This window comes from Siniperca chuatsi, linkage group LG17, assembly GCF_020085105.1.
Source record: "Siniperca chuatsi isolate FFG_IHB_CAS linkage group LG17, ASM2008510v1, whole genome shotgun sequence".
NCBI classification, from domain to species: Eukaryota; Metazoa; Chordata; class Actinopteri; order Centrarchiformes; family Sinipercidae; genus Siniperca; species Siniperca chuatsi.
In genome coordinates, this window is record NC_058058.1 from 1797504 (window position 1) to 1809298 (window position 11795).

The 11795-nt window shown below is 40.4% G+C and overlaps 2 protein-coding genes and 1 gene segment (V, D, J or C); 1 reads left to right on the forward strand and 2 right to left on the reverse strand.

Annotated features, from left to right (window-relative positions):
• LOC122864546 (zinc finger protein OZF-like) overlaps nucleotides 1-11795 on the reverse strand; it is a 66865-nt gene that overhangs the window by 27155 nt on the left and 27915 nt on the right. The gene's annotated exons all lie outside the window — the stretch shown is intronic.
• Nucleotides 1315-11089, forward strand: LOC122864578 (gastrula zinc finger protein XlCGF49.1-like). The gene is made up of 3 exons (XM_044172151.1): nucleotides 1315-1318; nucleotides 7254-7258; nucleotides 8688-11089. Exon 3 carries the CDS (start codon nucleotides 9113-9115, stop codon nucleotides 9629-9631), a length of 519 nt encoding a protein of 172 aa, XP_044028086.1. The 5' UTR covers nucleotides 1315-1318; nucleotides 7254-7258; nucleotides 8688-9112; the 3' UTR covers nucleotides 9632-11089.
• LOC122864611 lies at nucleotides 2558-6262 on the reverse strand. The segment is given in 2 exon segments: nucleotides 2558-3067; nucleotides 6214-6262. Coding segments are annotated over 2 exon segments (372 nt in total).

Consider the following 11795-nt stretch of genomic DNA (forward strand, 5'->3'; position numbering starts at 1 on the left):
TAATAACTGGTTGGGCCACCCTTAGCAGCAACAACTGCAATCAAGCGTTTGTGATAACTTGCGATGAGTCTTTTACAGTGCTGTCGGGTCAGGACTTTGACTAGGCCACTCCAAAGTCTTCATTTTGTTCTTCTTCAGCCATTCATAGGTGGACTTGCTTGTATGTTTTGGATCATCGTCCTGCTGCAGAACCCAAGTTCGCTTCAGCTTGAGGTCACGAACAGATGGCCGGACATTCTCCTTCAGGAGTTTTTGGTAGACAGCAGAATTCATGGTTCCATTTATCACAGCAAGTCTTCCAGGTCCTGAAGCAGTCAAACAGCCCCAGACCATCACACTACCACCACCATATTTTACTGTTGGTATGATGTTCTTTTTCTGAAATGCGGTGTTTCTTTTACGCCAGATGTAATGGGACACACCTTCCAAAAGTTCAACTTTTGTCTCGTCAGTCCACAGAGTATTTTCCCAAAAGTCTTGGCGATCATCAAGAAGTTTTCTGGCAAAAATGAGATGAGCCTTAATGTTCTTTTTGCTCAGAAGTGGTTTTCGTCTTGGAACTCTGCCATGCAGGCCATTTTTGCCCAATCTCTTTCTTATGGTGGAGTCATGAACACTGACCTTAACTGAGGCAAGTGAGGCCTGCAGTTCTTTGGATGTTGTTGTGGGGTCTTTTGTGACCTCTTGGATGAGTCGTCGCTGCGCTCTTGGGGTAATTTTGGTTGGCCGGCCACTCCTGGGAAGGTCCACCACTGTTCCATGCTTTCGCCATTTGTGGATAATGGCTCTCACTGTGGATCGCTGGAGTCCCAAAGCTTTAGATATGGCTTTATAACCTTTTCCACTCTGATAGATCTCAATTACTTTCTTTCTCATTTGTTCCTGAATTTCTTTGGATCTAAGCATGATGTCTAGCTTTTGAAGATCTTTTGGTCTACTTCACTTTGTCAAGCAGGTCCTTTTTAAGTGATTTCTTGATTGAGAACAGGTGGGGCAATAATCAGGCCTGGGTGTGGCTAGAGAAATTTAACTCAGGTGTGATAAACCACAGTTAAGTTATGTTTTAACAGGAGGGGCAATCACGTTTTCACACAGGGCCATGTAGGTTTGGATTTTGTTTTCCCTTAATAATAACAACCTTCATTAAAAAACTGCATTTTGTGTTTCCTTGTGTTATCTTTGACTAATATTTTTTTAGTCAATTTGTTTGATGATCTGAAATATTTAAGTGTGACAAACATGCAAAAAAATAAGAAATCAGGAAGGGGGCAAACACTTTTTCACACCACTGTACATATATTCTGTGATGGTTACACAGGTAGTATAAATAAATATATAAATACAGGAAAAAGCTGAATGAGAGAGTGGAGAAACATATCAAATGCAGATGTTTTGTGCACCAGGGCTCACTGAACTGTTTGGTGAGGATGAAAATGATGTGAATAAAATGCTCCGGCCTTTACAGTCACCAGATCTCAACCCAGTTTCACACCTGTGGAAGGTTTTGGACCAGCATGTATAACAACGCTCTCCACCACCATCTCCATACGACCAAATGATATAATATAAACTTTCATCTTCAGATCTGTGTAGTGACGTCTGTGACTGTCTCTGATGCTGTATATCCTTTAGTTTGTGTTTCTCTCTACCTGCTGTACTCAGGTCTGTCTGATCTCAGTCAGATTACCTGATTAATAAAGGTTGTATATATAACTGAGGGAACATCTTGTGGAGGAGGTTTTCATCCCTCCAGTAGAGCTCCACAGACTTGGCAAGGAGCACTGAAGCTGTTCTGGAGACTCATGGTGGCCTGACTCCATACTAACACACTTCATGCTGCCTTTTCCTGTCAGTTGTCACCCATCTTTAAATATACTATATTTACTGTGTGTGTGTGTGTGTGAGTGTGTGTGTGTGTGTGTGTATAATATGTATGTTTGTATGTATGTGTGTATGTAATATGTAAATCAGTAAAAATTTAATTCTTTCCTTTTGTCATCTCTTTTATTTGTCTTTGCGGTTGAACTCTTCAGCAGAAGCAGTATGTAAATATTTCCAGGGTTAAAATGAGGATCACATTCGTTTTGTGTCTTTCTATGCTGATGATATTCTGCTTTTTATTTCAGATGTTTAAAATATTTTTCATACTTAATTAAAAGAGATGATTCAATGATTAGATTAAAGTTTTCCTACCATGTGATTTTGTTCCAAAGGTTTATTATTACAGAAAATCTGTAATGACTATAGCAGAATATAGTTTCAGTCATGAAGGCATTCATATAGATTGTGGCAAAACATTTCGGCCTCATACTACAACCATCACTGGTTTGGACTAATCAAACAATAGTGACGAGTTTTGTCTGACTGTATAAAGTCTCTTAATATAAAGTAGCTATGGATATAAATTATGTAATGTTACTCATTCTTTCTAAAGTCATCATGGAGAAATTACAACATTTTTGTGAGCTCAGTTTTTCTCTGGATTTCACACAGTCAGTGTTACCATTTAAAGAAACTCATTCAGCCACTTTGATTTAAAAAAAATTAAACCAACTGATTTGATGAAAACGTCTTTATTATCTGGAAACAGTGAAATAATATTGAAACATTGCAACAAGCTAGTAAATATTGTTATTGAAACATGTCAAATAAAAGAGAGAGACAGTTGCAGAGTGCAGAGTGAGAGCAGTATCAGAGTTAAACCAGTAGCAGAGTCCCAGTGAGTCAGGTCAGGACTGGGGACACTGGTCTCTCCTCAGCGTCTCTGACAGCGGAGTCTGGGAGCCCTGGGTGGCCTCACAGGTCACAGAGCCCACCTTCCTCCACTGGTCTGCAGGGAGCCTCAGGGTGCTGCTCCAGCTGTAGTGGCCGTCCTTCCCCAGCACCCCGGGGCTCCTGCTCTCCTCCCAGCTGCTGCTGCTGCTGCTGCTGCTGCCGTCCACCTTCCAGGCCAGACTCCAGTCTGAGGGGAAGCCCTTGTTGGCCAGGCACATGAGCGTGGCCTTCCCCTGCTGCAGCTCCTCGCTGGAGGGGGGCAGCACCGTCAGGATGGGGACGACTCGACCCACTGGAGGAGGAGACAGAGAGACAATATGAAGAAAGATCATACAAAGAGGAAATAAACTCCACCCTGTTGGTTGCAGCAGAGGAGGCTGCTGGTTCAGGTGGTCTTCCTCAGACTGGATAAAACTGATCTTCGTTGTTTCACTTCCCTCTCCGAGCTCAGTAACCATGGCAACAGACAGGCATCACTGCTGAACCATGGCAACAGACATGTTTCAGTACTAAAGATCAAAAGTTGAAAGCGGAAAACTTAAACATCAGTGTTCAATAATTACACGATATGAAAAAACTACAAAACTTTCAGATTTGTTTTTTCTCCACTTTTAAGCAGACATCTCTACTGAACCATGACTAAAGGCAGACTTCACTACTAACAAACTTTTTAAGTGCTGAAATGCTTTTTCCAACTCGTAAAATGAATCCTACTAATACAGCATGTGGTTAAACCAGCTGCAGTGGTACCGTGTTATTCATGGGTTATACTGAGGATGTGAATTAATCAGTCTGGGAGGAAGATTTTGTAAAACACTTGCAATGTTTCCAGATAAAACACTCACTAAATAAATACTTGGTTGATATCTTCAGCTTAAATTTGATATTTATTACATTTAAATCAATTAAAAACATTTTCTTTCAGTCAGTTTTTAAAAATTTTCTGAGGACAAAATTATATTTAAAATAATAAGAATGTACAAACTGTCAAATTTAAAATGTGAAGTGTAACTAAAGAGTTTCTTCATCAGACAGAATTCTGCCGGCATTACAGTGAAGTAATGGTCACTGCAATAATATTGCATTTCAACTATCAGCCAAAACCTTCACGTAAAGCATATTTTTATTATGTAAAAAAACTGAATAAATATTCAATTTGAGTTCATGTAGAAGTTTAAGGGTACTTACAGTTAACATCCAGTCTGGTTCCTCCACCAAAAGTCCTCCACAGTGATACAAACTGATTGAGTTGTCGTACAAAAACCTCTCACTGCAGAGAGACACGGCTCTCTGACTTTGAACACAACAAACTCAACATCAACACTTCCTGTTTTTAAAATAATTAACAATTTCATATTAAATTGTTCAAACAAGGACACCATTTTCACAATTAATCATATTTTAATATGTTTTTTCCTTCATGTAAATGTGAAATTTTTATGATCACTGACACATTATTAATCAATACTTTGGTAAATGTATCAATCCATTGAGAAACAGCATCGTCAGAGTAATCCAAGTCCCTGCTGGAGTCAGTCAGAGCATTTCCATAGAGAGCCACTTTGCATCAGCAGCACCATGCTCCAGTGCTCTGGGAGAGTTTATAGTCCTGAGAGTTGAACACTGGATGACTGACAGCTGTCCTTCATGACAACAGAAGCCACAGAAATCCTCCTCATCAAAAACATGACTTTGCTCTCCGTCCTCATCTGGACTCTCCTCTGCTTCACTCAGGGTGAGGAAAATCATTTTTCTGTGATGTGAAAATCATTTGGAGTGTAGCTGAGTTTCACCTCACCGTCTCATGTCCCGTGTTGCTTCTCTCTCCTCAGGGTCTGTTGGACAAAATGTTGTCTTGACTCAGCCAGCAGCCAAAGCAGTGCAGCTGGGTCAAAGAGTCTCTATTGACTGTAAGGCCAGTCCAAAAGTTACTCAATTCTCTGGTTCACAATATTTACTGGCCTGGTACCAACAGAAAACTGGAGAAGCTCCTAAACTTCTGATCTACAGAACATCAGACAGATTTTCTGGAATCTCCTCCAGATTCAGTGGAAGTGGAGCAGGGAATGGAGTTGACTTCACTCTGACCATCAGTGGAGTCCAGGCTGAAGATGCAGCAGTTTACTACTGTCAGAGTTATCATGCTATCAACAGTCAGTATGTGTTCACACAGTGAAAAAGCGTCGTACAAAAACCTCCCTCAGTCAGACTGAACAGAAACTGAACTGCCTGCTGCAGCTGGAAGCTACTGTAGAGACTGATACAGTTCACTGAGGACACACACACACACACACACACACACACACAGTTTTCCTCCTAAAAGTCAAACAGTCCACCTCCCTGGTAACACTTGATATTACCTCCCCTATTTAGCACTTATAAGCATTATATAAACAATTAATAAATGGTTCATAACACACTATACCACACTATGATATATAAAACATTAACAGGTTATTATTAATCACTATTAATTACCTCAAAACTATTGGGCATTATTATACATGTTCCTTTTTTGCTGAAAATGAATCTGCATCTTATACAGACCTGTACGTAAGTGTTTTCATCATGTTAGTACATTCCACAATAAATATGTATTAATGTTGTATAAAAGGGATTTTCAGGATCCTGTCAAGGAGAACAAACAGCTGAGGTTGCTCTGCGTACGCTGAGTTTTTGTAAATCAGAGGAGTACTCTCTTAAGTGCTCTGGTAACAGACCTGACGATAAACAGGCTTTACGTTTCATATTGTTAGATGAAGTGACTCAGCACTGTTTATAAATGAGGTCCTTATTTGTGTTTAGATGTACATGTTAATGCATCATTTACACATGCTTCATTGGTTGTGAATATGGATGTCATAAGAGAAGATGTTTATTATTGCTTTCTACAATTGTATAGTGCGTAATAGAGCATTATGTGTGACATTAAAAGTTGCTCATAATGTTTTGATATGGGTTCATTGATCCTACTAACCAGTATGTGTATGTAAGTGTGTGTGTGTCACAGCCTGATGTGTCTTCTTCCTCTGAGCCACAGAGCTCCATTGTTGTCCAGAAACTACTAAAACTATTAAAATCACAGCAGTGAGCCGCACTGTTGCACTGTTTGTTTGATAAAAACTACAGCGAGCAGCTGGAAAATTACTGAGCCTTTTTTAAACATGTAACTATGTATTTGTGAAGATTTACGTCTTCAGCAGGAACCAACTGGCTCGGAGCTGAGAGCCGCAGACAGGAAGTCAGACAGTGCTGAGAGACGGACTGACGTGTTGTTTGGATCTGCCGTATGGGATTTGTTGAGAAGTAAAATACAGAATAACACCAACCTTATCCTTTAAAAAGTCGTTGCCATGAACTCAGGGTAAATTTGAATCCATCTTTAAAGACAAATCCAGGGTCATGTGAAACCTTCAGCAGCCAAAACAAGCAACTTACCCATGTATGAAGGAGTTCCTGGTTCTGGACCCATTGGACTGAGCTGCTGGTTTATCTGTGTTTGTGTGCTGCCCTCTGGTGGAAAACTTCAGTAACAAGTGCTGAGTAAGCTTGCTGATTGGTTTCTGGAGGAACGCAGAGACAGATTAATGTGCTGACATTGAATTTAAAAATGATTTCATTTGATTCAGTGTGTTTGTGTAATATTATACTAGCACAAAGACATATGGAAAGTTATATTAAATGCAAAAAACAAACAACTAAACTAGTAAAATGAACCTCTTTGTCTATCACCTGTGTAGTTTGGACATGTTTTGTTGTTTTTGAGTAATTGTTTATGTATATATATAATATATATATAATTGTTTTTATTTGTTGACTCTCTAGATCACTCCATATTATTAATAAACACATATTGTTTGTAACAATTCATAAGTTGTGTATAAACATATAATAAATGGTGTATAACACACTGTAATGAGATTGTGAGCAGATATAAGGACATTTAAGTGTTTATTGATGTATTTGTCCGCCTGACAAGCATCCCTAACTGTATTATGGTATATTAACAGATAATGAATGACAATATAATATGACACAGATGTAATAATATGTCTTAATAGGTGAAGTTGTGGTTGTCTGCACTATGATTAATAAATCTGCCTGTAGCTACATTATAATGCGATGTAAACTATTGATTATATGTTTGTACACTGCTTGTTTTATTTTGTAAACTCTCCCCGGAAGTGATCGTTGTCATTATGGCAGACCTGACGCTGCGGCGGGCCGAGGAGCCACGCTGAATCCCATTCCCAGCAGAGAGGCCGAGCTCGGGGACTTTGCTGCCTGTCCTCCGCTTTGACTCTGTGAAAGATGTCCAGACTTCAGAGTCTGAAGCTTTTTATCAACCAGCGGCTAACTGCGGCTGTCGAGGAGATATTCGGACATTTCGAGAAAACAATAACCGAGTATGAAGAGGAGCTGGGCCGCCGCCGCAGGCTGCTGGACGTGTCCTCCAGACCGGACGCGACGCCGCAGAGAGCAGGTTCGCTGTTGCCTGCCTCGGTCAGCTAGAGCCGGCTGTTCTACTCAGCATTACTACTGAAGGCCTTCAGGAACTTGTAGCTACTTTACACTTTCAGCACTTCTCATAGGGAAATATTGTGCTTTATACTGCAGTACATTTATTTGACAGCTGAAGTTACTTGTTACATGTTTCATATATTAAGATTTTACATGAGGAAAACATGTAATAACCTTATAAAATACAATGCACTGCTAAAGATTAAATCAGTGCTTTCTAACATGAATAAAGTTCAAACGAGCTCCACCTCAGCCTGCTGACAATAATGCCAGATATAATAACAGAACAGTCACATTTTACTGTTGATACTTAAAGTCCATTTGGCTGATAATACTTCTAGTGTATTTTACTCAAGAAAGTTTTTGAATGCATGCCTTTTACTTGTCGTGAAGTATTTTATACTGCTGTACTGGTACTTTTACTTTAGTGAAGGAACTGAATACTTCTTCCGCTGCTGCTGCTGCTGGGTTAACTAAATATCGACAGGTGACATGAACACCTGCAGTGTCTGCTGTCACTGCAGTAAACACTCAATACTGAGGGCTCGTTTCTTACAGCAGCACACGAAACGGACTAAAGACGTGGCGAACAGATAAAGAACTACTTAAAATAATAAATGCAACAAAACAAGAAATGAAGGACACGACATTGAAAGTCTTTATACATCATATGCAATACAACACAGCTGTGCAAAGATACACTCAGTTGCCAGTTAATTGGGTACACCTAGCTAAAACTAATGCAACTTACAATCAATCATGAAGGCTATAATGGGGAGTTTTGTTGAAACTGTTTTAGAGAGGTAATGAATCGTATTGCTTATACTGACGGGTGCTCTATTATTTTGTCCACCCCGTTTATATCAGCGATGGTAGGCCAAGTGACAGAAGCACAGTAATCCTCTTCAGCGACGAGACGAGGCAAACCTCATCGTCACAAAGTCAATGAAAGACTAGAAACTGTTATTGTGGCGAATATAATTCAGGCGCAGTGGTTCCTCCGTCCAAGCAGCTCCAGGATCGTTCAAACACTGCCGACGCTTCCGTCTGTTAAGATAAAAGTTAAAAGCGGGAACACTGGAGAGGAAGAAGTCCTGTTTTCTGATTGTTAATGGGGAATTAGAATAGTAGGCAGTCTGACCAAGAGCTGGCTCGTTCTCGATCTACGTTCTGAGAAAGAAAGATCTCCTAATTAGCTTTCTTATGATTATAAGATGTTTTAACATAAAGGCAAATATTTTGTCAGAATTACAAAAAATTTCTCTGAATTTCTTTTCTTTAGTAAATGAAATGTCCTCCTGCACATCACTGTTCTCATTAACATAATATATAGTATTAATATTGGGTTAACATAAACTCATCTTTCATAATGTGTGTGTTTGTCTCCACAGACGTCCAGCAGCTGTCGGTGAGGACAGAAGAGGTTCCCCCCGAGCAGCAGGAGTGGAGCCCCAGTCTGGACCAGGACCCAGAGCCGCCACACATTAAAGAGGAGCAGGAGGAGCTCTGGACCAGTCAGGAGGGAGAGCAGCTTCGAGGGCTGGAGGAGGCCGATATCACCGAGTTCCCATTCGCTCCTGTGAAGAGTGAAGAAGATGATGATGATGAAGAGAAACCTCAGTCCTCGCAGCTTCATCAAAGCCAAACTGAAGAGAACAGAGATGCAGAGCTTTTGAAACCAGAAGCCGATGGAGAGGACTGTGGAGGACCAGAACCAGCCAGGAACTTTAATCCAGATAATCATTTACAACCAGCTCCTCGTGACAAGACTTCACACTCCTCTGAACCCGAGACTGACGACAGGAATTATTATTGGATGGAGATCAGAGAACCTCAGTCAGATTTTAACACTCTGAATAGTGATGTAGTCCCTATAAATGATATGGGGTGTAATTCTGCAGCTAAATCATACAGCTGCTCAGAGTGTGGTAGAATATTTGGCCAGAGGGGGACTCTGCAGAGACACGTGAGGCGTCACACAGGAGAGAAACCATTTAGTTGTACAATTTGTGGTAAAAGATTCACACAGAGCGGACCTTTGGTGCTCCACCTCCGAGTTCATACAGGAGAGAAGCCGTTCACCTGCTCAGTTTGTAACGGACATTTTAGTCAGAAGGTGACTTTAGAGCAGCACATGAGAATCCATACTGGAGAGAAACCATTCAGTTGCTCTGTTTGTGGTAAAAGTTTCACACAAAAGGGACATCTGAAATGCCACATGACGGTCCACACGGGGGAGAAACCGTTCAGCTGCAGTGTTTGTGAGAAACGATTCACCAGACAGTCGCGTGTCAAAAATCATAAGTGTGTTGTTGACAACAGCAGCCGTCTGTAGCAGATGTTTTGCTCTAAAGAAAGTCGTGAATACACGAGAGTCGACGCGGGGGAGAAACCTAAAGTTGGGATGTTGGTGGGAAAAGATTTAATGCCAGTCATGTGTCAGAAGCCATAATTCTAATTTGTTTGATCTTTTTACCTTGTAGAGCATTTATTTAATACACTGACAAGTGCAACATAGAATTTAAATTATTATTTATTATTACTATAAATGTGGTGTTGAGAGGAGCAGCCAGCCTCAGAGCTGCTTGTTGAAACCCTGACGAGAAACACTTAATTGATGAATTTGTGGTGAAAGATTCACAGAAAAGACACATTTGACAAAAGGCAAACCATGCAGGAGAGTAACCATTCTGTTGGAGTCACTGTGACAAAAGATTAACTCGGCAGTCTCCGGTCAGAAGCAGTAAATGTAGACAGCAACAGTAGAGACAGTAAACTAGACGCATCGTGACAGTCCAACATACAGGAGGAAACCCAAAGTCTCTATTCAGTGTTGCAGTTTGCGTCTGCAGCAATATGTGCACACTGAAGCCCGGCAGGTATTCGGGGTAAAACGTTTGATAATTCACGTGCACAAATTAGTAATTAGTAAATAACTGTAAATTAATTAGTTTGTTAAATTAGTTTTGTACCCTTGCATTAGTTTATTTGTGTCCAGGCTGGTGTGTGTTCGTGGTGCCGAAGGAACATGTCTCCCAGTGCAGCAGTGCGGATCCAACACCTGTTAGTCGATACGTTCACTGCTGGTTTGGTTTGCACATGGGACTGTTGACAAGATGAAAAATATAAAATATCGCCAGCCTTCTCCTTTAGTTCCTCTGACTCAGTGGCTTATTATAGCAGTAGGAACCTCAGTTACAGGCTGTTGTGGCTACTCCGGTCAGTTAGGGAGATGCACCCGGGTCGTTCGTGGCAGATGAGCAGCTGTATTTTAGTACAGAAAAGTCTGAATTAATTTCCTCAAATTCATAGCATTTAGTTATGCCATTCATCTTTTTACCTTGGCACTCTTTGTCATGCAATTTTGATGCAACATTGGATTTTATATCAGCACAATTTGCTTACTATTTGCTTTGGCTGCTAGGTACATTAGCTGCTGTGTCGAATTTATTTTATTTTTTTTTGCAATTATGCCATTTCTGAAATATGAAATAGTCCTGGTATAAAGTGGTGCCACTGAAATACAGTGTTGTTTTGATTTTGTAGGGGGGATGAATTACTAATGTGTGCAGAGTTGTAGCCTTTAAACCTGCTGTGCTGTGCAGAGCTCTGCTCAAACACAGCTTCCATTCACGTAGAGTAATATCGGTGCTTCGGTTCTTTCAAATTCAGCTTGATTCCTCCCATGTCAGTGTCGCTTCACTCGGCTACACCACCTAACAGAGTCCTGCTGTAGTTTATGACTGCTGAAAACCTTTGTTATAAATAAAAGTAACTTGTTTTGGGAAATGGATTTGTCTCATTTCTTTGCTGTGTTTGCAGATTGTTGCCACATTCGTGTCTTTGTTACACATGGCAACACAACCATCATTCATCATGGGGTCAAACCAACAACCTTCTGCATGAGTTCACTACTGCCAGCTCTACCAGCGCTCAGCTATCATATATCAAGTGTTGCGTCTCCCAGTACACAGCAGAACAAACACAATATTCTGCAAATGCATTTCTGCATTTATTGTAACATTTATATAAAGGTTTTGTGATACCTGGTACAAAATAACACAACTGCTCTGCTCTTTTAAAAGTTGTGACATCTTACTCTGATTTAAAACAATAAATCTTATTTCTTACTGTAAAAAAAAAGAAGTCAACTGAGACTGTAGTTGCTGGTGTCTGACACTAGAGGGCAGTGCATTAACCCCACAGATGGGACTCTTTCATAACAGCAGTTTACGAAGTCAGACCTGAACTACCATGATCTCAAGTCAATGCTTAAAAGTTGTACTTTTAACTCTTATGATTAGTACTTGTGCTTTGATATTTGTTGTTTTGCATTATTCTTGTGTGGTTTTTCCCGTGTACTGCTGCTGTGACATGAGAATTTCCCCCCGGGGGTAAATAAAGCATCTATCTATCAAATGCTGCATGTGAAAAACGAATGGGCAGTATTTTAAAATGACAGAATTGTTTAGAAAACGTTTTGAACGGGAAGTGAGAGC